Genomic DNA, 27,150 nt, shown 5'->3' with positions numbered 1-27,150 from the left:
ATTAGGAGTAGGTTAGGCTACAGCACATGATTTATCGTTGTACGCAGGTTCAATTGTTTTCCATCGATTCATTCATCACGTCAGAAGCTCCTTCACTCCCCAGAGCTGTTAGTGCATTTTAAAATAGATAAAACGTCAGTCAGACTCAACCTGGAGATCGCCTGGCAACACTCTCTTCATGCTTAAAACCCTGACACACGTGAAAAAACCGACTCAACAAACAATCACTGCCACATCGCAAAAAAGCGCTGCAGAGCGGCTGTTTGCAGATCAGACCCTGCGTAAAATCTGTGCGAGAAGCGCTCATCTCTCCAAAGACGCACGAAGCACCGCGCTGGATCTGCTCTGCGCTCTTTTGTGACTGGAAACTGAGGATTCATCAGTACACGGTAGGTGTGCAACTGTTTTTTTTTTTTTTCAAAAGATTCAAATGGCTAATTGGTGTGTTTTCAAGAAGAAAGACATGCCGAACTTTTGGTCAGTGCAGCAAATTTGTCAGTTAAAAAGATGCAGACAAATGCACTAAATCCGCATCTTCTCCAACAATTAAGATAATTTTCTCTTTAAACAGCCTTTAAAATAATCTTCGTTATGCTTGAGTTGAGATAATAATGGTTTGTTCTTGGTGCGATCTTGGCATGTTCGTTTTTGGCTAAACAATTTTGAATGTGTTGATGCCTGATATTGATATAATAAAACCAACTGTGAGAATGTGTACGATATCATATTTCATGAGTTGTCCTTAACAGAAGGAATACAGCAGGTATAACGTGGTATAGCAGGTATAAAGTGTTTTTACTACACTAATCTGATTTATTAATGTGTTAATGTACTAATGTATGTAATAATGTACTATTCACTTGTTTAAAACTGTAATAATATTCAGAGGCTATTTGTGATGCAAAACTGTCAGGCTATTTATGTAAACTGAATTATAAATAAATTCACTTCAGCATATGTCTGGTTTGTCATAGCAGTTCATCCAACAACCTGCTGCTGCCAAACCTGTGACAATCTGAACAGCATTGGCCCCATATCTTCAGGGACTGCGTTTTACAGATAAGTAATCAATATATTTAAACATTGTGACAAAAGAATAATTCATAATCGTATTCATTTTTTACACTTCAAGGCATGCTCGAGTCTCTTATGGTTGGAATCAATTAAATTAATTGCTATCTAGAAAACCACAAAAAGACATTGGGGCTGAATCTGATGCAGACATTTGACCTTTAAAAGACACATTTATGGGCTGTTGTTAAAAGAAAAATGTTTGAACACACAGAAATAAATATTTCTAGTCAAATCAATGTTTTTAACATTTGAAATAAACACAAGGTTGTGCCCTAATAAAAGGATAAGTGAAGACACTCCTTATCCCATTTATACTATACCTTACTGATAAGTTACATAACCTATAGCTCTTAGTTGCCCCCACAACCAAAACAAAATTGCCTCCTTCAACAGACACAGGCTCTGTTGATGCGAGCTCCAGGTACTGACAACATACTACGGCTACTCAACCTTGTAGACTGATAGACAGCCAGAGCCAGGACATCACCGGGGCTGTCGGGACTTTAAATTAATTTTAAATTAATCAATGCTCGTTTGTTATGATTTGGAGGCGCACGTGAAGTGACGATTTACGTTTAATTTCGCACAGCATTGTGAGTGGTAAAATACAATTCATTTCCTGAAAGCACGCATCCGATCCATACTGCATGAAACCCAGAAGTTAGTATCCATACTGAAATATTCAGTATACTGCGGTGGACCCAAAAAATGCATACTGAATGACCACGAAAGTTCAGTATACTGAAACTTCTTACTTTGTAGACTGTACAGTGAATGTGCCACAGCTGGACAAGCAGCTGCAATTACTGAGTAAAAGTTGAGTAAAAGTTAAACCTGAATGTCGGAAAAGTATACTACAGTTTTAATAGCATGCCAATCACATTTCAACCCAGGGCATTCTGTATAAATGACAGAATATATGAGAGATTGTAGACTTCTTTTATTTTAATTATGTTAATTACCTCCAGATGGGCTGTTGTTTACTTCCACATTCCAGGACCGGAAACCAGTTTAAACGTGCCAAGCATACTGCAAAATAACCGACGACTGGCAGTCACACTACATGATACTGTTGAACTCAGTATGCAGTATACAATATATACTACATACTGATTCAGATAGTAGTATGTAGTACGCGGTTTTGAAAACAGCCCTAGTTATGTCAACATGTAAATCTTTTGACAGACTAATCTTAGAACCTGACAGAATATGCCTCAAACATAGCTTTCTCTAAACACAATGGGCAGCATGGGACCCTGTCTACCAAACGTTTTAGGTTCGGGGGTGATGGTAGTGCATCATCAGTAGCCCCTATCAGGAATTTAACACAACCTTACATACTCCACTGGTCTCACCAACTAAGCTTTCTCCTCTCTGCACTTTCTAAGTTCATCCACTGGCCTTGCTTAGCCTGAGCCACAGCCTTTGTTCACCTTACAACTCCCTCTTGTCGCCGTACAAGAACTCCACAAAAGGTATTTAGATTAACCAGCAAATCTGAATAGAAAGGTCAAAATGCAAAATATCTTACCAAAATGTGTCCCTGTTGTGAGAATTCCTCACCTCAGGTGCTTACCATTTATGTCATGTTGTTTTCATGTTGGAATATCATCATTATAGTCAGTATCCTGAATGTTCCCTCAGTGGGGCTATATATAGTTAAATTGAACTAATTTCAGTGGAACAAACCTCTTGGTCTGTAAACATAACACAACGGAGCATATGGGCCGACAATAGTCAAACGGCATATCTGAGTCACACTGGTCTAACATTCAGCATTAATCTTACTGAAAGGTAGTTAAGTGGAAGTGATAGGCAATCTCCTGAAGTCTGTTTTGTATTTGTAACAACAAACCCAGCACTTTTAGCATCTAAAGGGACACATTCCTGCAGGATAATAAATGTAATTGTTGAATGAACTTCTGAGTGTTGGGTATTTTATAGTGCAAACCTTAGATTATTCATGGTTTCCATCCTCCAGGTTGACCCCCCTTGCCCCTCGGGAATGGAGGGCACAGGCAGTGGCTGGTCAGCTGAGCTCACGTCTCCCTGTGTGAAGCTACATGAGCTGAATGGTAAAGACAGCAGTCAGGTATTCGAGGTGGCTCTGCAGAACAGCTCCTCCAAACGCAGCAGCCCCCAGTTTGTGGGCGTAGAGCTGCTGCAGTCGTTTAAGCCGCTCATCATCCCGTGCTACACTCTGGTGGCACTGGTGGGCGTCTTCGGGAACTACCTGCTCCTCTACGTCATTTGCCGCACCCGCAAGATGCACAATGTCACCAACTTCTTCATCGGAAACCTGGCTTTCTCTGACATGCTGATGTGCGCAACATGTGTGCCCTTCACGCTGGCCTACGCCTTTAACCCCCACGGCTGGGTGTTTGGTCGCTTCATGTGCTACCTGGTGTACCTGATCCAGCCTGTCACGGTGTACGTGTCGGTCTTTACACTCACAGCTATCGGCGTGGACAGGTAAGATTTAACCTCCTAAGACCCGAACTCTTGCATGGCATGCATTTTTAATTTCTCTTTGCTGATTGGGCTGATTGGGACCTGATGAGTGTAAAAACAAAGAATTATCTTTAACACATGATGTAGTTTCTGAGAAAAATGATGTCCACATATGAGGACATTCGTTTTAAATTTCAATAGAACACAATAAAGTCACAATTGAGTAATGATATGCACAACTCTTTATTTGGTGCCTGAACACAGCAGCATTTTTCCTGAGTGCAAAAACAAAATGAGAAACAACAATTGTGCCCCTTTGAGCAATATGGCTCATTTGAAGTGCTGCTAACAGTTGCAGGAAGACGTATGTCTGTAACAAAGCAACATTCTAAACATTTTGCATTGTAACTGTTCTAAACTGTTAATTTCAATATCTCAATATTTCTTCAACCTGCTCAAGGAGTGCATCTCTACCTTGATAAATGTCAAAGTCCAGCACAATACCATCTGCTGTTGCGCAAACAAAGTTTTTCATGCCAACTGGGTTTGGTTTCATTGGCAGATATTGTCGACACGGACAAGCTCCTGTGAAAGGAATCATCTGCTCATCAATGGAAACGCATTCTGGTCGAGCCTGAGATTTCCAGCCTTTCAGAATGCGATTCAGAAAAGGCCTCACCTTCCAGAATTTATCACACTCTCTCAGATCCTCTGGAACATCATCATCAATGAACACTTTGAGTGATCGCCTCAGCCTGAAGAATCTGTCACGTGTGAACATTTCAGTGAATCTCAAGGCTTTGGACCAGTACATCCTGATTGCAGGATATAGTATGCAAGACATCAAAATACAGGCACCAAAAAAATGATAAATTTCATCAGTTGATGTGTTGATGAGTGGGTCCCCACTTCTAGCCAGTGACGTAGCATTAGAGCAATCTGCAATCATCAAATCTTTATCAATATACTGTTTTATGTAGTCCAGTGGGGTCCAGCCCACTCTGTCCTGCACAGTTTCCTCCTCATGCTCAAACTGGGCTTGATTTGGTGTGAGCGGAGAAGCCCTCCATCGCATCCCACACCCTTTCTTGGACTGTTCTTGATGGCTTGGTCCTGGTGTTGTCTCTTCAGGGACATTGTTTGAGACATCGGCCTCATCCTGCTGTGTCTGAGAGCGACGTCTGGGAGTGCGTGATCTGTCACGATCTGAACGATATCCTTCATTTTCATCACAGAGACGTTTACGTCCCCTGATAGGCTGAGAGGGCTGTGGAATGGGGCCCTCACATCCACTATTGTCCTCCTCACTGGTGCTTGGCTCCTGTCGTGGGGGTTGATATTCAACATCTCCTACGGGATCATCGATGTCTGACAAATCTTCCACCTCTGAGTTGTCTCCACCAATTAACCCCAATAACTCCATTACTCTTGACAGAGAATAACACTCTGGAAAAAAATGTCATGAGAAAAATCAAATAAAAATCTATGTAGATTTATTTATAAAACATGCTACATCTGCTTGTACTGTAGTAAACTATTGTTTTCTACCAAAATCATCCCAAAATACTATTTCATTCTCATGTTTTGTTGCTAGCATTTATGATCACATTTAAACATTTTCAACAAAACTAACAAAACTAAGTCCCTAGTTTCAATTATGCCACATTTGTATCAGTAAAATCCAAAGTAGACTTTAAAGTGCTTCTCATCCAGAATATTTAATAATGAACCCTTATATAAGTACCTCAGTAAAAAGGGAGTTTAAGGAACTGAGAAGCAGATCTTCTACAGCTCTGAACAGATAAATATCTTCTTTGAATGTCTCTGAATGTAAAAGCTTTAATGCTGGGCTACAAGGTTTCAAACTCATTACACCAAGCTGTTTCCCAGAAGCTCATGTAGGCTACATCTTTGTGTATTGACCTTGCACACAATGGCAGAGCTGATTTGAATTTTTCTGAAAAATAAAAGCCAATTGTTTCTTTCGGGTACTGTCGATTTGGCTTTGGTTGCTTTCCCAGACTCTATTATCTGTGATGCTTCCCCAGTGGGCTCTCTACTGTTGTTAGCAAGCAATTATTGTGAATGCTGCTCTTCTGTCATCATGGCATTAACTCCAGTTTGGCATGTTTTCCTTCATCACCATCAGTTTGGACACATACATATAATCTAATTTAACTGAGACTATCCACCTCTGTGTTTCTCCATAGATATTACGCCACAGTTCATCCTCTGAAAAAGCGCATCTCCATCTTAGCATGCACCTACCTTCTGTCTGGGATCTGGTTGCTGTCCTGTGGTCTGGTTGCTCCAGCCGTGTCTCACACTTACCATGTGGAGTTTAAGAACGAGGGCTTCACCATCTGCGAGGAGTTCTGGATGGGCCAGGAGAGAGAGCGCTTGGCTTATGCGTACAGCACCCTCTTCATCACATACGTCCTGCCTCTCTCTGCACTCTGCATCTCCTACTTGTGCATCTCTGTCAAACTGAGGAATTGTGTCATACCTGGACACCACACTCAGAGCCAGGCAGAGGCCCAGCGCCTGAGAAAACGCAAGACCTTCCGACTGGTGAGCCTGGTGGTGGCAGCGTTTGGTGTCTGCTGGCTGCCCATCAGTGTGATCAACGTGCTGCGAGACATTGATATCGACCTGATCGATAAGCGCTTCTTTCTGCTCATTCAGCTGCTTTGTCACCTGTGTGCGATGAGCTCGTCCTGTTGTAACCCTTTCCTCTATGCCTGGCTGCACGATCGCTTTCGGGCAGAGCTGCGCAAAATGTTCACCTGCCGCCGTCGCATTGGGATCTCAGCCAACAACTGTGCCACAGCCAGTATGGTTCTGTAAAGCTCCAGTGTTCAAGGATGCTGATGGTCTTTATTTTCTTTGACACTTCAGTATATTCATCTCAGTCTGGTAACATTCAGGTAATGCAAACAAAATAGGAGTAGATGTGTTTCCACTGCAGGAGTTCTACATGGGATTTGGGATAATTTCAATCAATCAATCAATCAATCAATCAATCAATCAATCAATCAATCTTTATTTCTATAGCACATTTAAAACAACCTTGATTGACCAAAGTGCTGTACAGAAACACAATGTAGAAACAAGTAAAATAACATATAGAATGAAACACAATAAAAACACAATAAATAGGAGCGTGAATAAAATTTCAAAATATCAAGCTCAAATGGTATTAAAAGCCAAAGCAAAGAGGTGAGTTTTAAGCAAAGATTTGAAGTTGTCGATGGACTGATGTGATCATAGCGTCTCTTCCCCGTCAGAAGACGTGCAGCCGCATTTTGAACCAGCTGCAGGCGGCGAAGCAAACACTGGTCAACCCCAAAATATGAATGAATTAGAATAGCCCAAACGAAAGGTTATGAGCATGTGGATGACTCTTTCAAATTCATGTGGAGGGAGATAGGCCTTTACCTTTGCCAGGAGACACAATTAAAAAAAACTTGTCTTCACAACTGAGCTGATTTGTTTGTTAAATTTAAAGCAGCTGTCAAAAATAACTCTGTAATGATTTTTTATAGAAGGGCGGCTGTAGGAGGCTAGATGACCAAGAACACTATCAACCCCATCCAGGAGTTCAGATTTGTGAAACACAATTATTTCTGTTTTGTTTTTGTTTAGAGTCAGGGAGTTTAGTTCCATCCCGGATTTGACATCTTCCAAACAGTCCAGGAGTCTTTATTAGTTTTTAAGGGTAGGTAGACTTGCAAGTCACCTGCAAAACAATGGAAAGAAATGTTGTACTTTTAAAATATGGACCCCAGGGGAAGCAAATATAAAGAAAAAACAATGGGGCCTAAAATGGAGCCTTGAGGGACCCCACAGGCTAGTGGGGCCGCAGCTGAGGAGTAATGGCCTAAATGAACAGAAAAGGTCCTCTCTGTGAGGTATGATCTAAACCAATTTAGGACATCACCTTTAATGCCAACACACAGTTTGAGGCGAGATAAAATAATCTGGTGATCAACTGTGTCGAAGGCAAATCTAACAGCACCAGCACAGCAGAGTTCCCAGAATCAACAGTTAAAAGAAGATAATTAAAGACTCTTAAAAGTGCATTTTCAGTGCTGTGGCGTGATTTAAAACCAGACTGAAACTTTTCTAAGTTTAAGGTGCAACTTAGCTGCTCTAAAACCACTTTCTCTAAAACTTTGGACAGGAAAGGAAGCTTAGAAATGGGTCAAAAGCTGGAGAGAACAGAAGGGTCAAGGTTATATTTTTTGATAAGAGGCTGTACTACAGCATGTTTAAAAGCAGTTACAACACAGCCTGAGGTAAGAGAGGTACTTATCAAAGTTAAAATGAATGACCCAACAGTGTTAAAAACGTCTTTCAGTAGTCTGGGAGGAATACTGTCTTAAGGGTATTGTGAAGGTCTCATTTGTTGGACCACCTTAGATAATTAGAAAGCGACACCGGCTCAAACTGCTCAAAGACAGCTGAGCATGCAGGAGACAAAGCTGGATCTGAGGTGGAGGGAGAAGGTGGAGACCTGATGGCAGAAACTTTATCAATGAAAAATTTTCCATAGATTTTCAGAAGAAATTATTCGCATAGAGTGGGTGATGGCACAACACAAGGAGAGGATTTGAGGATTTAGAGGTATTTCCACCATAGGTATCAGGGTAAGTCCCAAAAGTTCCCTGCAGCAGGGGGTAGCTTTACAAATGTATGAGATTTGGAGTTGGCCTTGCAGCACTAAACATTTCTGATTCTTGGACTGTGACTGTGAAGCTGTGACTAGTCAACTATTTGTGTAATCGACACGTCTTTAGATGTTGGTGAAATTAGTAGAATGTTGGGGCTCAAGGAACTAATAGTTTCAGGTACTTTTGACTGCCAAGTCTATGGTGATCCAGCTTTGACTCCAGGTAGCAGCATTATGGAGCCATCATTTACCCCCATGATTTAGGAGCCAAGAGTCAAAGACTTTTCACTGTTGTCTACCAAGGTACTTAAAATACCCTATCAACATATTTCAACAACAATGCCAGACTTGTAATATTAAAAAAAGAATCAAAGCCGATGCAGTTATTAAAAGAGATGAACCAGATCTTTTGATTGTTTTTTTGTTTTTGTTTTTTAAAACAGGCAAACGGCAAACCACCAGTTGGTGAAGCTAGGGGAGTGGGCAAGTGAACTGGTTCCAATATAAATTATTCTACCCCGACCTAAAAAGACTCAGCATTTTTGTAATAAGCTCCACTAACATGGTCATGCTAGCAGAAAGGTTTTGAGACAGAGCTGATTGAACACAGAAGGTTCAGTGTCCGGGACATGGCGACCTGCGTGCACTTCAACTCTCGGAATGAGGGGGCGGGGGGAGACAGGTCTCTCCAATGTTTTGAATTTGGACTGCAGTACCAGTTCTAAACACTATGCGTTGGAGTAACATGTTGCTCCTTTAAGTTTGAACATATTACTTTAAATATCAACTGCCCTGTGTGGTTTTGTACAGAATTTAGTCACAATGAGCAGCTGAATTTGTACATATTGATTTAAAAACTTGTCTATTTTTGGGATGTCTTTCCCATCAGGCCTGTCGACTGGCAGAACCAGCATGTTTAATCTATTTCTGCCTTTTGACAATAAAAAGCTAATTTTGTCTGATCAAAAATTGACTATTGAGGATGAGCAAAATAACATTTTCTTGTTATTGTCAGACAGGCTGACGTCCTTGTAATAATTTTTTCCAACTTTATCTTAATTATAAGCAGCGGTACATTGTAAATTTGTTGGTGACTATTTTTAGCTTAGTTTTGTTTCGATGGATGTGGGATTGATTGGGAACAAACTTCATCATAGTGAGTGATCATGTCGTCCAGTGAAACTGAGGCTCACTGATTCATGGGACTAAGCTATATGCGCTTAATGAACACCTTACTTATTATGCTAGTTGGCTCAATTCTTTGTATAAAGTATTTTCATGAGATTTATTGACAGAAGAAAAAAATATGTAACACCACCATTACTTTTTAAAGATCAGTCCTAGCTCTCTTATCTCTTTAGCTTAAGTGGAAGGTCACATTCATAGAAATGTTTCAAACCTTGATTGAATCACTGTAAACATAAGGTTCTTCAAATGCATCAGCATCACCATACTTTTTTGAGTCAAATGAAATGCTCGTCTGCTCTGTCCCTGAGCCTGAAAGGTATCTATTGTATACAATAAAATGTTTCCATGGCAACGTTGGCTTATTATTCTTTTTTGGTCAGGGTCAGGTCAATAATGTAACAAACATGTGTTTACTGGAAACCACTAAACATCTGGATACAGGCTATGGAAACAATATAGAGCTTTTTTTTACCATGTATAAAACTATAAAAATAATTCTAATAATATTTTAATTACTCATATTAGTAATATTTGTTTGAATATGTACATAAAATCAGCCCAAAAGTAATTACTGACACAACTGGTAAAACGATTAGTGTCTTTATTTCAAATAAAACAACTTTTTCCTCTCTGCATCACTTCTCTCTGGAGTTTTACACAAACTGTAGTTTCATGTCAGACAACCACACATTACATCAGCCTGCACATTCTGTGAGCGCTCACTCCAGTGAAAGAAGAGAGGTAGCCAACAACAAGTTTACATTCAGCAAAATATACAGAGTCATGAAAAGTCATGAAAAAGATTTGGAAGGCACAGGTATGTACATTCTGGAGATGAATATTGCTTTAAAAAAAGGCATAGGTTAGGGTCCATTTCTTAGTGTAGTTCAAATACAAAGACACGGCTGGTTGTGTACGACTGACACAGAGTCATTATCATTTTCTGATTACTAATTCTTGATTATCTCTTGGTTTCATTTAATAAATACAACACAAAAATCACAGGGATTGAACCGTCTCACATTATTATTAAAAGAGTACGATTCTCTATTATTACTTGCATATCGTTTCAAAGTATGTGCACAGGCTACCTCATGGAAGACACTATAGCTACTGCATTCATCAAAATATGTACAGTACAAAGTAGCTGCTTGCTTTTATCTATTGCTGTTTTACTAAAGAATACCTTTTAATGCAATAATAGGCACTATATATTAGTTTGAAGGACTGGATGACCAGCTGACATTCAATTGTGGTGAGTAAAATGGAGAAATATTGGTAATTTCTCATTAAACTAATACATGCCAGCTAATAGGCCTTAAAATACAGGAGAAAAATAAAAAGAAAGAAATTATAAGACTTAAAAGGAGGAGGAAGACTCAATGTGCACTTATTTTAAAGTATAGACAATCTCAGTTGTCCTCAGCTCGAGAGCTCATAACTGTAACTTAGGGTCTGCAGAAAAGCTGTGCAAGTAAATTCATTCAATGACTGAAACAAAATACATGAGTGATGTTACATTCTTAGCACTGGTAAGTGATGCATGAATTCTGAATGGTTGATAAGGTACAGTGTCATTTTAAACACAGAAATAAGTTACAGTGAAAAGAGTCAAATAAAGGCCAGATAATAGTTTTTAAAAATCAAGTGTTGTACATGCATTATTACTTTATTAAATAAAGCTAAACAAGAAATGATATCAAGATTAATCAAGATGTTGAATATCATTTCATGTAAAATATTAAGAGAGCAAAAAGTCCAGTACCTTAGTGTCCAAACAAATACATTCAATTATATAAAGATTTTTATTTGCTTGTTATTAAGTAATGCATTTCTTCAGAGATGATTTTCCAGCATTCTCAAACCAAACTGACTCTAAGGCAAAAAAAAAAAGAAAGTGCATTAGCTGTAAGACCTTCAAGGAGGTCTGCTCTCTCAGCATAGAGTGACACCAGTACCATCTCACACAAACACAACTGGCTGCTGAAGATGGACTCTCCTTATACTGGCTTTGCATTGAGAGACTGCAGGATTGTGGGTTTCTCGTCTATGACACGGACCAGCAGGTTGTCTATGTACTCCTCCAGCTCGACGATCTTAGTGTCCTTTCTGGACAGGTCGGTTTGCTGCTTCACCACCAGTGTGATCAACTCCTCCTGTGTCAGCTGGGTGTAAGGCCCGCTTTGTACGGCGTCTCCCACCTGTGAATAGAGTGTATGTATTATACAGCATTATGTCATATAATTAGAACACACAGGTTGAATTAGGTCAGTACATATCCAGCTGTTGGGGCTCTAGGTTTGTTCCTTCAGACAAAAACTCAGTTGCCGAAATAAAAGAAACAGGGTTGAGTTTGCCATCTGACAAAAAAAAACATTTAAACCTATGGCTTGATCCCTAGTATTTCAATCTTTTAAACCGAGCCTGTGGACCTCTTCTAAACTTGATCTGCTGAGTGGAAAATATAACAACTTTATCTTTAGAAAAAAAATCATTTTAAGTAAAAATACCTTTTGTTCAACATCAAATATTTTTTCAAGTCACCTGAAATAAGATTTCAAATAAGACAATTCCTTTGCTTTGTAGCTGGCAGTTGTTACTGACACTATTAAACAGTCATCTCAAAATGGTTTCTTTTAAATAAGGAAAAGCAGTTTATTTGGAAGAATACTAAAATGTTTTTTGTTGTTATCTAGCTCAGCTGGTTGTCATCCTGGAATGTTAACCCAGTGTTTCTACGAGCACGTTCACATTAAAGAGGCAGTGTCTGCTTCATATATCAAAATCATGAACAAGGCTGCCATCAGCCAATTGTCTTATTTCACAGACTGAGTTAACTTTATTATAAAAATGTGACTAAGTTAAAATCAACACAGCTGCAGCAACAACTGCAAAGTCACTGCAAATTAAGGTTTATTATATCTCTATCCCATTGTTAGTGCACCTATAATCTAATTGTAATAACTCCTGTTTATTCCCTTTACTTAGTTTGTTGCTCGTTTTTTTCTTCTGGCATGTATGACAATTTTTAGATGTAGGGCCTAATATTCCAGCTGCAGCCCCAACACTAACAAAAAGTAGAATAAAGCAACTCAAACTAACATGAAAATATAAATCAAAATGATAAGTATGCCTAATTTCACATCTCATAATCCCTGCTGCGAAGTGATAGGTCAGCAGGTCTATCGTGGTCTCAGCATATCATTCATGTCAACATCATATTACCTGAATCGTCCCTGGTGTGCTGTCCTTTATCTCTTTGACAGTGGAGCTGCTGAAGGCATTCTTCTCAGCTGAGCTCATGGGCTTCACAGGATGAGGCCTGTAAGGAAGAGTGTGCATTATGATAAAGCGCCTCAAAGTGCTTACTGCCTCAACAAAAATATGAATAGAAACCCAACAGAGTAATAAAAAAAAACATATATAAAAAGCAGGAAAAAAAAATGTCCTGTTGTGTTGCGCAAATCTTCCAAATCATCCCACCATCATCAAAGCGTAATGTTTAGAATTAAACTCAACAGGAGCCCAAGAAATCATGTCATCAAGTTTTCCAAGTAGTCACACCCAGGGTTAGTACCAACACCAACATCTGCCTCCCTATACAACACCGAGAGCAAACCTTTTTCCACCAATGTACACTTTGTAAGCAGCCTGTTCAATCTCACCTGCGTGCAGATAAGGCTAGCCCACCTCCATTGCTATTCTGGGCATTGACAGACTGACCCTCAGAGGGTGAGACCCATGCTTTCACTGGTGCCTTTCCCCGAGACACCCCTCCTGCCTGAGACGCTGGTTCCTCTGTAACAACAGAGAGGGGCTGTGAGGAGGCTAGAGTAAAAGGATCAGCTCCGAATGCATCCCCTCCTCTGTAACGGGAGCTTGGCGGTTTCACATCAGCTTCAAGCTTCGGTGTGACGGACTCATCTTTTGTGGCTGTTGCTGTAGACGTGTTATCTCTTTTCGCGGGTTCTTGTACAGATCTTGAAGTCTTATTATCAAAGTAAGATAGGGGACTAGGAGTCTGTTTTCGCCTGCTGGAATTCCTTCTCAGGAAACCAGGATCGTCTTTTTCTGTGTTCTCACTGTGTCTGTTTGAATCGCTGCCATTAAAACCATCAAACTGATCTGTTGGTTTCTCTTTTTTAAAAATGTTATCAAGATCCTCTGCTGTTATTCCACAATCTTCAAGTGTTAGGTCTTTTTTAACACCACCAGCGAAAAGATCAACTTCTTTGCTCTGCTTTGGCTGTGCCCATGGGTCTTTGGAGAGAAGCTCAGTACTGGGGAATGGGTCGAACTCTGCAAAGTTCTCCTTTGTCTGACTGCTCTTTTTATCCATCCTGCCCATATTTAGGCTAGTCTCAATATTACTGCTCAGATTTTTGTCAGAGTCTACTGGGGTCACAGCAGAATCCTCTGGCCTCACTGTCTCTTTGTCATTAGCTCTCTGTCTGGGTTTGGCTGTGGGTGGCTCTTTGTTCACACTGGCTTTGGTTTGTCTTTGATCATCTTGTGGTGTTCTGTCTGAGACTATTTGGCTGGTTGGTCTGGTTGAACTCACTGCTGCAGGTGATGGGGACAGCACCTTCCTTGCTCCATCCCTGGGCATTGATGAAAGACTTTCTCTGCTTGAAACATCACTGTTTACAGATAGTGGAGCTGGAGACTGATTAGGCGTCATGAGAGGTTGGTGAGAAATATTCTGGGTCTGTCTCTGACTGGAATCTGTGACGGATCGAGGGGGTGCAAGTGCCACTGACTTAGGGGGGGCTGGGGCCGCTCCTTTTTTTGAAGACACAGGTTTTGTTTCATGTGTCTGATAAAGAATCATAGCAGGACTCTCTTGTGTGTGTGAAGACCTTCGATTGAATTCAGGCTCCTGTGGGCCATCCACGCTCATTTCTGGGCCAACTAACTCAGGTAAGGGTTCTCTGTTTCTCTGGCTGACCTCTGCAATTAAGTTGTCCCATCGTGTGGTGCCTTGCACTCCGTGTCTCTTCTGAGGAAAAAGGGTTTCATAATCAGGAAGTGGTAGAGTCAGCTTGTTGCCTTGTGGCAGTCCATCTACATCTACATATGCAGGATTCTTGAGCTCTCTGATGGGTAAGTGATTTCCTCCAGTTTGGGTGCCATGTGAGGGTGGCAGAGGGGCCCTTTTCTTCTTATCTGCCATGGTGGGTGAAGATCCCACAGAGGACCAATCCTCTGTGCTGCCACAGGGGGAACCTGACAGGCTTTCACTTAAGTTTGGAGGGTTGAATGATGAGTCTAGGTTGAAGACAATGTCAGGGGAATCAGACGGGACACTAGAGAGAGTGGGCTCGGAGGTGGCTGGGGAAGGACTTGGTTGACTGGGGAATTGGGAGTCAGTAGGTTCAGACTCCAGAGACTGAGGGGATCTGCCAAAGAGTGAAAACAAAGGCCTATAGGTCAGTCTGACCATCACCTGAGGTCATTTCCATCAAGGTACAACCCATCACCATTTTAGCTTGAATCACACAGGTCAACAAAAACTTTGAAATACATAACAAGCCTTTACATACTTTAATTGTTACCCCAACTGCTCATTACTTTCACAAATCTGCACTCCATAAGGCTGCCACAGTTCAATGTAATAAGCCAACTTACAGAAGAGGCTTTCTGTCTTCACGTTTTGCAGTAGCTGATTCTATTTTTAGCGTGAACTACCCACATTTGACTCAAAAGTATAAGAAGCGGACAATGTGACATTCCTGCTTTAACATGATCATACATCGATTATTCTATGCACAACAACATCAATTTGTAAAAACTCCTTTTAAATACCTAGACGACTATCTGCTATCTATCACAACATTATAGAAGTCAATGACTACTGTGACATCAATAAAAACTGCAAGCACAAGCCCCCTACCATTGTGAAGCAAATATATAAAGTATCCAGTCCAAAACAACTGTAAATAAATACAAAAACGAAATCCAATCACCCAAGACGTCCTTGAAGAAAGTAAAACTGTGGCGCAGTTACTCCTTTTGAGCTCTGCTCAGCCAACGACCTGTTCCACAACATCCCCACAAGCCACACCCAGATTCCCATCCGCACAGGGACAAAACTGGTCAAACTGGCCTGTCAACCCTGGGGTTCAATTCAAGACAGTACCATGTTTGAGCCAATGTGAACAGAAACCGGAGAGAAAGTTGTGAAATTCACCAGTTTCAGGTTTGACAGACGCGGTGTAGGATGACACATCATAATAGGAAACATGTGTTAGTCTTTAAATTACATTTTTTGTGGTTATGCGCCTCTTGCATAAGGTGAAAAACCAACAACAACAAAAACAACTCTTTTCTCTGAAGTTAGTGTTCGGTCTGTTCTAGGATGTATTCAATGTAGACAGTATGTGCTCTTTAAACTGCAGGCCTATTGAAGGCACTATTTAAATTGCAATCCAGGAAGTCCAAGAATTGTTTGAGTAAAGTTGAGTAAAAGCAGAACACTGACATAACTTTAACACAATTACATAAAATACATGTGGAGGAAAGGTTCAAATGTTCAGATTAAAGATGAGGAAGCCTACCTGGGTTTGACTGCAGACACTTTAGCATTGCGGTTGAGGAAGACCATGGCAGAGGGGGGTTGTGGGTTGCTGTTTGATTTCAGATGATCAGCTGGGCTTTCATTGATGCCGACTTGGCGATCTGAGCTGAGGGAGATGTCCTCAAATGGGTTGGTGGAGTTGCTGGAGAGTGGATGATTAGTGTAAGCATGAGGGACTGAAGGCAGCTCCTCTTTAACAAATTGAGGGACTTCTTCTTTCTTCTCTTCCTTCTTTTTGATGATTCCAAACAGAGAGGACAGTCTGTCGCTCATGGAGGCCTCCTCCTGTCGTTTCTGCTCATCTGCTTTGCGACGCTCCTCCTCAAGCTTCTGTTTTTCTGCTGCTTCCCTCATCCTCAGTTCTTCCTCTTGCTCCTGTTTCTTCCTCTTGGCTTCATCCTCAAGGAAGCGTCTCTTTCTCTCCTGTACCTCCTGTAGTCTTTGCTCCTCTTCCTCCTGAACGCTTTTGGCTGCTGCTTTGTATTTCTCCTCTTCCTCCAGCCTCTTGGCCTCTGCTATGCGCCTTTCTTCTGCCTGTCTTCTCTCCTCCTCCTCTAGATGGCGCCTTTGCTCCAGCATTGACTTATCTGTGGACTCTATCAGTATGGAGGGAACAGGAGCACTCCTTAAGGCATCTGCAGAGAATTCAGAGGTGTGATTGCGGACATCCTCTACAGATCCTTGGCCAGAGCTGTTCAGACTGAGGGTAGATCCACTTTTGGACTCCTCTTCAGTGTAAACATGGCTGCCGTTGATGCACAGGTTGTTCTGGTCACTGTTGCTTTGCTTGTTGCGACCCAGCAGGGAGAAAGGACCCTGGGACACCTTGCTGTCAGAGCTGCCTGACCGCTTATGTCCCAGGAATTTGAATTTCTTTTTTCCTGACAGAAGTGACAATGAAGCATGATGTCATTGTTGACACGCAAAACACCATTATTTAACTTTCACTGTACCGCAAAGAAACACAGAACTGTAAACATACAATGCACATGGAGTATAGAGGGGTAAGGTTACCTTCAGGAGAGTCCACATTGAGACCAGACGAGCGGCTGCCACTGAGAGATGAATTCTTCTCAGGAAGGGTCCCCAGTGTAGACATGGATTGAGAGACGTTACGCTGCAAGTTTGATTTGGGAGCAAACAGTGTTTTGAGCTTTGATTTCTTCTTTGTTCCTGGAAACTGATTGAGTGACTGTGCATCAGGCTCTCCCTCACTATCAGTGAGCACCTGGCTGACAGAAGGAACTATAGCTGAAGCAGAGTCCGAGAAGCCATCTTTTTTCTTCCCCCGGACTTTGTCCTTCAGCTTGGAGATGCGGGAGCGCGGTTTGTCCTGCATAGAAAGGTCAAACATACTAGCTGACATGTTGTTTCTCATAAAGATTATATCCAGCAGCACCTCCCCACGCGCCTTGTCCTCTTTTCCACTTTTGTCCACCAGCTTGAACCAACTGCAAAAGAGAGAAAAGATGATTCAGAGATGCTTAAGATTGATTTTTTATTGGATATATGAAGTTGCCTGAGAAGCAAAAGTTGTTTATTATTATTTTAATTTAAATGTCTTACATTGTAAAACACCATCATCTTATAAGTACTTTCCAAGTACAGGACAAAGCAATAGTGTGAGACATTTCTTGATCTTAGTGCAGTTTCAATGAACCAGAGTGAGATTTTTTTTTTCTTAGTTTCTTTTAAAGTGTTCTGTAAAACATATACCAACATGCATTCACTTTCAAATTGTCATTGTCAGTAGTTAGGTAGTTATCAACATAACGTTTTCCAAAATATATATATATATATATATATATATATATATATATATACATACAAATACACATTTCAAACGAAAATATGAGACACATAGCTAACTTATAACTGTAAATAATTACAATCCAGATGCAGTGGTTAAGAATTTTCTCTGATAAAGCTTTCTGTGAGATTTTTTGTATGCGGATAAATGATCAACAGAAAAATTTACAAATTTCAGATTCACTAATGCAATACCTTAATTAAAGTGTAAAAATGTAACAGACTTAACAATCAATCAATAAACAGAAAATCAAGAGGCAACATTTTTGATAACTGGATGTCACAATTAAGTAAAAATATCAACTTTTGTTCGGGTTCAGTTCAGCTTCTTGAATGTGGATTTGTTGCTTTGCTATTTTACAGAATATAATGGCAATGGAATCCATTTATCACAAAAAATATAATATAATAATTAAGTCAGGGTTCATATGCATCTTACTGCTGTATGTTATAATTTTATAAAACAAACCTAGAAAGCCAAGAAATCTTAAGTTCATTTGATATTGGGGTGGCACTCTGCAGGCTAAGCAAAGACATGTTCTGGAGGTGGAGTTTAATACGGTTAATTGCAGTTGAATATAAAAAAACTGCATGTTATAAATAATTCCTGTCTAATATTTCAGAAAAGCTCTACCGACCAGGGGTCTCATTTATAAAAGAGTGCGTAGAATCCATACTAAAAATGTACGTGCGCACAATGATTCAGATTTATAAAACCAGTCGTACGCACATCTGCGCGCAATGTTCCCTTTATAAATCACGATCCACCTGGAAATGTGCGCACGTAGATTAGTCCCATGTTCCGCCCTCTACACGCCCACATTCACGCTGGATCGCGGCGAAACCCGAAAGTTTCTTATCTAGAAACGGAGGAGTTTGTGAATGAAGTGAAGGATAAAATAACTGGACATATCGGCAGCTGCAGCAGGAGGATCACAAACTTAATTAAAATCAGAGAATGACACCACGTCGCTGCTGCATTCACCCTGTCCCATGTGCCAAAACATCCACCGTTCATCATTACGCACGAATAATGATGCAATGTTTACATTACGGGACCGACACTGACTTCTTCATATTGTCAGAGTGCTCACGTCAGTCAGCAGTCTGCCTCACTATATCATATTAGTCATCAAAAGTTTGATCAACGAACAAAAACGTTTGATTGTTGGCCCCTTTTTGTTGTGGTAAACTCTGTCTGCTCTGTGACTCATTATGAGGATATATAGACCTAATGATCGTTTCAGAGATGCCCCGACTTAATGTCCACACTCTAATTATTTACAGAATAAATATGTGCAGCTGATAAAGACATGCTGAGTAACGAGAAGGCGAAATGTGTGAAGCCACCGTCGTGTCTCTGTGCGCCTTGACGCAGGCATCTTTATTAAAACTAAAAACCGCACATGATGATAAATGCACGATATTGAAAGATATTAATGAAAACTGGTGGCTCTATGGTCTCTGTGTTAGTCTAATGTTTAACTCTACATCAGTGATTACATTAATGTACAAGTCCGGTCCACTGAGGTCCGTCCGGGATAATGAAGGCGAGACGGCGCTGATGCAATATGTATGTGGCGGACTTTTATTTTTTATTTTATGTTTATATATTGTCATAATGAAAGTAAGTTATCGGAAACGGCTCACTACATGCGCGATTATAGCCTAAATAAAATCGTCGGTTTGAATGATTATGATGACGTGGATCTGTCAGTAAAGTTTGATATTTAGTGAAATAAAATGTGGAAGAGACATCAATATGTATCTGCAGGCTTCAATTCACCACTTCGCCGTCTGTGTCGCCAATTTCCCATGCCTCCAAAATGAACGTATGCCTGTGTCAGAGTTTGCTTACTGGTGCGCACATTTTACCGTCAGGTGTTTTTTTTTATTGATCACAGACTTTGCGTGGGAAAAGGCGTACGCCAGTTTCAGACCCCGTTTTGTGCGTACGCAATGGTTATAAATGAGACCCCAGAAGTTCTAAATGCATCAGGTCTGTAGTTAGTCTCCTTTTCTTGTCAGACCTGAGACTGATAGGTGTCATGGCTAGTGCACGGCTTGTTCCAGTTCCTGTTTAGAGCTCCATGCCAACAGCAGATGAAGCCTGACAATCACAGCTTTGTTATGGCTGCCCCCTCATGTCCTCTCTGTTGTACAGGATCAACTCTTATTGTCTGCAAGGGAAAGGTAGGAGTGTTCTGGAGAGCCCTTTCAAAAAGCATGCCAAAACAACCAATTAGAGCCATTACATGCAGACGCTTCCTGCTTGTACAACCAAAGCCTTGCTATTATTAGATGGACTAACACTGTACCAGAGGTGCCCATTATGACAAGCTTTTCCCCTTTTGAACTCCTTTGTTCCACAGCAGAGCCTTCCAACTGCTCCCCTTGATGATATTTACCACTGGCAACACATTTCTGTGCACAGGGTTCACTTATTCAACACTAATCAGATAGCAAAACAGATACTATACATTGAAAATGCACTAAACCAAAAAAAAAAAAAAGGGCAGCAGTAGCTCAGTCTGTAGGGACTTGGGTTGGGAACCAGAGGGGTTGCCAGTTCAACTCCCGGTGCGGACCAAATATGGAAGTCGGTCTGGTAGCTGGAGAGGTGCCAGATCACTTCCTGAGCACTGCCAACGTGCCACATGAGAACAAACACTTATCTCTTAACAGTTATACTTAGCCACACATTATATAATGACATGGAACAAAGCCAGCACAAGGTAGTATTAAAATATGCTTCTTTGTTTATGAACCTTGAAAAAAAAATCTGGTCTTTGTTGTATCACATTAGTGGATGCTGCAATCTGCTTCAACATGCTATGTTTATTTCTCATTCCAAGTGCACACAACACAACTTATGTTATGCAAGGATGATTTTGTCTGTTGGTTTTTAACTTTTGTTAATAAAACTAAATATTCACTATACTTACAGATGTATCTATAAAAGTGCTAATCTTCTGAATTTGCCCAAAACGTCTAATTTAAATGAACTTTTTTCCCCTGTTATACCCTGAAAAAAATATCTTTCCCCAGCGATGTTCTGCAGATCTGTCTGGACATCCAGTGTTCATGTGTCAGAGAGTGACATTAGATGCTGTGACTGATGGACATTAAGTTTCCACCTCTTTGAGAAAAGAACACCTCAATCAGGGTTTAGGTAGTGAGGTGGAAGGAAAAGTGACAGCATCTTGAGATAGGCTGTAAATAAATCCCTTCTGTAGAGAAGAAGAGAGTAGTAAAACCTCAAATGGTCCAGTACAACTGCAGAGTTATGTGGCCTGCCCAGTGTTCGCACAGCGATCATTTAGGAATGAAATAACACATATATCAGTGTGGTATGTCCCAAAATAGAGTTCAAGTATTTTAAATATAATAACTTCATTTACTTTTCAAAAAGGCTTTAAATGCTTTACAATTAAAACAAGCAAAAAATAGTATCAACAAATACACAACTTGAAGATTAAGAAAACTAAATGATTAGGGAAATAAACAGGAATTTGAAATAAGCATGAGACTAACTCTCCCAATCAAAGGGCAAGCGCCCAGTGAAGAAATCCTCCATCCCAACCTCGAGAAGAGATAAGGGCAAACAGAAAGGAAGTCTGCAGAGAGGTGTTCCAAAGAGAACAGGGAAAGGCTGAGTCAGGATGAGAACCCTGTGAAGGCTAGAGCACACCCCGGATAGGTTAGGCTCCAAGCTCTACTCCCCACACACACCCACCCTGACACTTTAAGAGAAATGTAAGAAAGAGAAAAAGGGAGAGCCTTATGCCTTATGCTGTCTTTATAGCATATGCATAATTAAGCATAGATACAATTAGTTTTTGGTGATTATTTTAAATTTGGAGAAAGATGTGGTCATTGAATGCATCACAGATATGGTAACATATACAGTAACACTGACTCTGCTGAGTGTGTGTGTGTGTGTGTTTGTAATCAAAAGCTGTTAGGTGTTGTTGTTTTTTTTTCTTGGCTTGTTTGTTTTTGTTTTGTTGTTGTTTTCTGCCTGTTTTTGTCATTTGTTATTTGTCTGATTTGGCTAATGTCTTACAAAATGAAAAGAATGTCCATGCATACTGTAAGCTGTCTTTAAAATGCAACTTGAACAAAAAAACTTTAAATGAAAAAAAGGAGCTGTTAGGAGGTCACTGAATGATTTCCTTTTATTGATAATTAATATAACATAGATATTGGGGCCTTGTGAAGGTGAAATCTCATATTGTAAGTGATAAACTGAGGTATGACAAAAGGAAGAAATTACAAAGTATGGGTATCAGGTCATTAACCACACAGTTAACAGTTATCTGCAGTTCATGTGGAGTTTACTGCTGCAAATTTCATTCGTCATTTGAGTTCACTGTAGCAGACATCCTCACACGGGTTCTTTAGAGGTTAACAATAACAGTCAGGAAAGAAGCATGGGAGTGAACCAACATTCCTCAAACACTTTCAAACATAGGGAGGAGCTGTACAGTGTGTGATGTAATGAAAGTTAGTGTGAGCATAAACATTCCTCATTTCCCTCCCTAAACCCAGCGTGCCAAGACAAACAACTGCTAAATAGTGTTTACAACAAAGATGAACCTTTCTACGGCTAATAAGGAAACTGCTGGTTGATCATGTTTTGCAGCTCACTTGACTGTTCAGAGACAATGCATAGTTCTGGTTATTAACAGAACAACAGGGTGTACATGTTCTGTTTTTTTTTGTGCAGAAATAAAGAGCCGTGCCCGGTTCATGCTGTCACAAGTCCTGCTGGGCAAGTTCCCTCAGTTACCAGTCAAAGGCACTTCTGTCTCATGTTTGATGATTAACAGAGTGTGTATTTAGTCTGTGAGTAATAGCTTCAGCCAATAATATGAGGCTGTGTAGTTGTCTCATATAAAGATAACTTCCTCCAAAAGATTGAGCTAACAAATCCACTAGTGACTGGAACTTATTGCATTTGAAAGGTTTTCAGGGATCACCAAGAAAAAGGAATAATCTTAGAGTATATGAAATAAATATGGGATCGTATTGTGAATGATTTTGAAGGTGTATCTTAAGTTGGTTAGAAACAAACAGGACAAGATTTGTTTTTAGTTTCACTGCTATGCTTTTTGTTTACAAAACATTGTCTCTGGTGTCAAGTGACTAGCACTCAGGACAACAGGCTCAACAGATGAAAGTCAATGCTGTAACTAAATATCCAGCCCTTAAAAGAATATATTTACTGACTGGAAAATACTAGGCAGCTATTATAACGACGGATACATACTTTCAAGTCTTTTTTAAAGAAATTATGACAAACATTTAGCAGGACTGGGTTCTATTTTTTTTTAATTTTTACTCTGCTTTAATTTGTTATACTGGCTGTCAACTGGCTTAGCATCTTTTTGGTTTTCGTTAGTCAAAACAAATGAATTATTAAAATCTGCAGGTTTAGGGAAATTGGAAATTAAAAGGATGTGATTCTGCCATTTCTCACAATTTATACACAAAACCGTTATAGAGTAATTCAGGTAAAAAAAAATAGATTCATATAAACATATTTGCAGCCATAAAAATAATCAATTACTTGTCAAGAATGTCTTTCTGTCAAAAACTCAAATAAAGTCTTTACACCACATAATAGACGTTCTCTATTTTAATGTCTGATCATCTGTGACAGTAAATGGATCCTACTGTGCTCTCGTGAAAAGAAAATGATACCCTATAACCCCATTTCGTCTCTAAAACACTATTTTGTATTATAGCAACAGTAGAGCTTCTTTTTATCAGGAAAACAAAGACCTCAATGTCAAAACCTGTATCAGCTCAGCTGGCCTCTGGGATAGTAATCTAACACCCCCTACGCTTCAATGCCAAACCAGAAACATCCAATACCCAGACAGCATACTGGCTCCTACAGGAGACCGAGGGAGGAGGCCAGGAGAGCGACAGAGAGAGAGAGGGAGAAGGCCTTCACACTTGACAGCAGAGTGTAAAGACTGAACTTTGTCATTAAAATGTGCAGTAAAAACCTCCTGAGCAAACACTAGATAGCATTTCAGATATGAGAGTACAATAAAGATGTGAATGAAGTCATACTCGTGCTGCCTTTGGTTAAGGGATTACTGACCACATCACTCAGTCTCAACCAAGGTTGTTTCTGAATTTAAAATGTTTTACCAGTGTGGGAAACAGCTCTACAAGTCTTTATTAAATCATCTTTATTTTTAAAAATCCAATTATATAAGAGTATTATATAATCTGTAAATACAGATTTCACGCTCATGCAATGTTTTGTTTTGATGCCTGTTACACCCGCGTCACACCCACGCTACGTTAAACCGCAGATGTCATTATGACTCATTTAACGTATCTGGGTGTGCACCACGGTAGACGTGTTGTACACTTGTAAATAGCCCTGAAGAATCTACGCAGGATTAACTGCAGCAATGTGAGGAAATAATTTCCACATAGGCGTTACAAGGCTAGTGACAGAGTTGGCTCCCTGTGATTTATAAAGTCATAGTGTCACACAAATGTAACAAGGGTTGGTCCAACAGAGAGGGAGAAGGCAAGGAAGTGATGAGATAGTTATCTTGAGTTATCTTGGTCTGTTTTCCCACAATCCTCATAGTTTCTGTTTTTCATCTCAGACAGCAATAATAGAAGGGAGGGGAGGGAGATTCAATCTCAGTGTCAGCATTTTGAGGTTAATAGCTTGTTTTATTTTGTTTGTTTTGTGACCTATTTAAAGTGCTGTGTGTTTGAAGTAGGCTAATCAAACAAAAAGGTTTTCTGAAAAAATGCATGAGTCAATAGAGTAAACCCAAATTTAAGACATGGCTAGATACTGCTACTCTCTTTAAGCTCAAGGACTAATAAATAATTCACTGCCACATTTCAAAGTTTACTCATTACTGCGAAACCAGGGATGCTTCTGAACGACCAATTTCCTTTCATAAAAGGTTAAGGTTGGTTAAGAGACAGATTGACTACAAAAAGTGAACTGAGGTGTTGTCTCTTTTGACCATTTATTTTTTTTGGATGAGAAAAGGGGAACAGTTAAACTATGCACTGTCTTTAACTGACGTCATATTCAAAGATGATGTGGTAACAAAGGTAACAAAGCACTAAATTATAACTGACCATGGGAAGAAAATGTAATCGTTTTTCAAAATTCCTGATAAACCTTACCCACCATTGAACACCATGTCTACAGAAATCATGATCAGTAAAAGTGATCCACATGCAGACTTGTTTATGGTTTTAAAAGGAGGCAAACTCTATGTTTTGTCCATGTGTGTTTTAAAAGGTCAAGAAGTGAAGTGATTTGTTTAACTGAATTGGGACTTAAGTGTAGTTGACCTTATTCAACGAGTTAAACTTAAGTCTGAAACTCTGAGGTACAAAAGGACTGAGATATTCCAGTAATGGACATTTTTCAGATAAATAAACTATGTGTCAGTCTCCATTATAGTGAGGCAAGTCTTGCTCCTGTTGTGCTGCAGGGGTCCACAGTAATAAATACTCCAGGGGCACAGAAAAAGGGTCAGGTTAGTTTAAAAGAAAGGGATGTAGCTCAGGTCAAACATTGAGTAAGTAGTTCTGGACTGATGTAGCGTATCTGTATCTGATGTCATACTAGAAATGTTTTCATTTAGTCTCTGGTGTAATACTACACTGTAAATAAACAAGAACAAATTGGACGCTGAATTTGGAGCAGACCAAAATACAAGGTTGTGTAAATGTAGCCTACACTAACACCTATCCATAAATAGATCAATATAAGAAAGTGTATTCTCAGCTTCATGCCACATGTGTTATTAGAGGGTCTGTAACATCCTCTGCCTACATAACAGTGTAGGCTACTCACTCAGTCTTCTTGCGGGAGTTGTTGTCATGGAGATCCAGCAGGTTCACCACAGCCTGACCCAGAAACTTGTCGAGCCCGACGTGAGCCCGGTGCATTACTACGACGTGCAGGGTGCAGCGTTCAGCATTTCCCGGGTGGAAGAGTGGCAGGTCAAACGAAGCCTCTTCTTTCCACACGGGAGCGACACTTTTCTCGGCCACGGAGGTTGAAAACTTGTCCTTAGCCACCTGCATAATGGCATAGGCATCGTTGGTGCCATTCTTGCCCTTCGCCCGCAGGTTACGACCCTGATGGACCGTTACCTGCACACTCGTGGGAAACCACTGCTGGCTCTGGTCGGCCAGAGACATCGCGAAAGTCCGCTAAACCTTACCAAAAGTTACCCCCCCGGTTATCTTTTACAGTCGCTGTCTACGTTTGGTTATTGGTTAACCCCTCTTCTCAACTCTGTTTCCTCCTTCGGCTTCCTATGCGGTGTGAGGTCAGGTTACCTAGCTCGACTTCAGTCCAGGAAGCTCAGGTTGATGTCGTAATACTTTCACGATTTATCCAAGCCTCTAATAACACTTGAGTTGCGTTAAAACTCGGCTAAACAACATAAAGATATTACCTGCCAGTGTAACCCGATAAAGACATAACTGCTGTGTTACTAATTCCTTTAAGAGGCTGTCATGAAAACATTCCCACTGCCCTGCATTGCCTCCGCTAAGTAAAACAATTCACTTCCCTGATGTTGAGAGTTCCCACCCATACTCTACATAGCTCTGCCTGATTGGCTTAGGTTACCGACAATTATCAAAGTCCGGCTGTGATTGGACAGTGCAGGGAGCAAGGCGCTGCGACATTGCGGACCGTTAAACAACATCGTAGTCGCTGATCAGGGATCAGTTTTGTCGAGGAAATGTAATTTAAGACTTTCACAAGATTACCATAATCACTGGACTGAGGCTTCTCAAATAATGTTTATCACTTTGCTTTGATGCTAGAACTGTAAGAAATTGTTTGAGGTTTCTTGAAACAATATATCACTAAACAGACATGTTTCAAAAATATATAATTGGCTGCCACTGCATGACATTACAATTTAATAAGCAAACAGGTACCATCACAAAATCTCATCAGTGTTGTGTGTTTGAGGAATCTTAACTGATAAAATTAGAAAGCAATAATCTACAAATACAGAGAGTCATTCCTAACAAATTGATTTAAAGCCAAATAACTTAATATCTTCAATTTTTCTTCATTAAGTTGTTTCAGCGAAACTGTGATATGCTGTTTCATTATTAGGCTGAGATTCATAACCACTTCATGGGTTTGTGTAAGTTTATATACAATACAGAGTGCACATCACTGGCTACATTTAGAAAGAAAAAACAAGTCCAGGACTTTTAAAGATGTCTGAACAATTTTAAATAAGCATTTGGTTTGTCTAACAAACTTGCCCAAACACCCCCATAAGTGATGTTATTAATACAATTATGGCTTTTAAAATAGCAATCACCATTGTACTGAGCCATGGCC

General features: G+C 40.1%; 2 protein-coding genes across 4 annotated transcripts; one reads left to right on the top strand and one right to left on the bottom strand.

The window, feature by feature from the left end:
* prlhr2a (prolactin releasing hormone receptor 2a) lies at positions 1 to 9,837 on the top strand. Of its 2 annotated transcripts, none has more exons than XM_065964900.1 (4): positions 1 to 389; positions 978 to 2,549; positions 3,056 to 3,546; positions 5,736 to 9,837. In XM_065964900.1, exons 3-4 carry the CDS (start codon positions 3,080 to 3,082, stop codon positions 6,370 to 6,372), a joined length of 1,104 nt encoding a protein of 367 aa, XP_065820972.1. In that variant the 5' UTR covers positions 1 to 389; positions 978 to 2,549; positions 3,056 to 3,079; the 3' UTR covers positions 6,373 to 9,837. The 2 variants fall into 2 exon arrangements, with proteins under 2 accessions (XP_065820972.1, XP_029137668.1); XM_029281835.2 differs by having other exon boundaries at positions 975 to 2,549.
* Positions 9,838 to 9,969: 132 nt separating this feature from the next.
* On the bottom strand, positions 9,970 to 26,377 carry rab11fip1a (RAB11 family interacting protein 1 (class I) a). 2 transcript variants are annotated; one of them, XM_020657652.3, is made up of 6 exons: positions 25,630 to 26,377; positions 16,977 to 17,413; positions 15,943 to 16,843; positions 13,051 to 14,784; positions 12,611 to 12,707; positions 9,970 to 11,586 (listed from the first exon to the last, which is right to left on the bottom strand). In XM_020657652.3, the coding sequence occupies exons 1-6, from the start codon at positions 25,977 to 25,979 to the stop codon at positions 11,386 to 11,388; spliced, it is 3,720 nt and encodes a 1,239-aa protein (XP_020513308.2). In that variant the 5' UTR covers positions 25,980 to 26,377; the 3' UTR covers positions 9,970 to 11,385. The 2 variants fall into 2 exon arrangements, with proteins under 2 accessions (XP_020513308.2, XP_065820965.1); XM_065964893.1 differs by lacking the exon at positions 13,051 to 14,784 and having other exon boundaries at positions 25,630 to 26,362.
* Between the last annotated feature and the right edge of the window lie 773 nt (positions 26,378 to 27,150).

The sequence above is a fragment of the Labrus bergylta genome, chromosome 2 (assembly GCF_963930695.1).
Source record: "Labrus bergylta chromosome 2, fLabBer1.1, whole genome shotgun sequence".
In the NCBI taxonomy this organism is placed as follows: domain Eukaryota; kingdom Metazoa; phylum Chordata; class Actinopteri; order Labriformes; family Labridae; genus Labrus; species Labrus bergylta.
Note: the sequence above shows the minus strand (reverse complement) of the source record. Positions and strands in the feature narration are given on the sequence as shown.

Bases quoted from the DNA above. Each gene is read 5' to 3' on its own strand.
- prlhr2a (XM_065964900.1), top strand. From the start codon at position 3,080: ATGGAGGGCACAGGCAGTGGCTGGTCAGCTGAGCTCACGTCTCCCTGT. The intron at 3,547-5,735 runs GTAAGATTTAAC...GTTTCTCCATAG, and splicing joins ACAGCTATCGGCGTGGACAG to ATATTACGCCACAGTTCATC.
- rab11fip1a (XM_020657652.3), bottom strand. From the start codon at position 25,979: ATGTCTCTGGCCGACCAGAGCCAGCAGTGGTTTCCCACGAGTGTGCAG. The intron at 17,414-25,629 runs GTGAGTAGCCTA...TCTCTTTTGCAG, and splicing joins AACTCCCGCAAGAAGACTGA to TTGGTTCAAGCTGGTGGACA. The intron at 11,587-12,610 runs GTAATATGATGT...CTCTATTCACAG, and splicing joins GCACACCAGGGACGATTCAG to GTGGGAGACGCCGTACAAAG.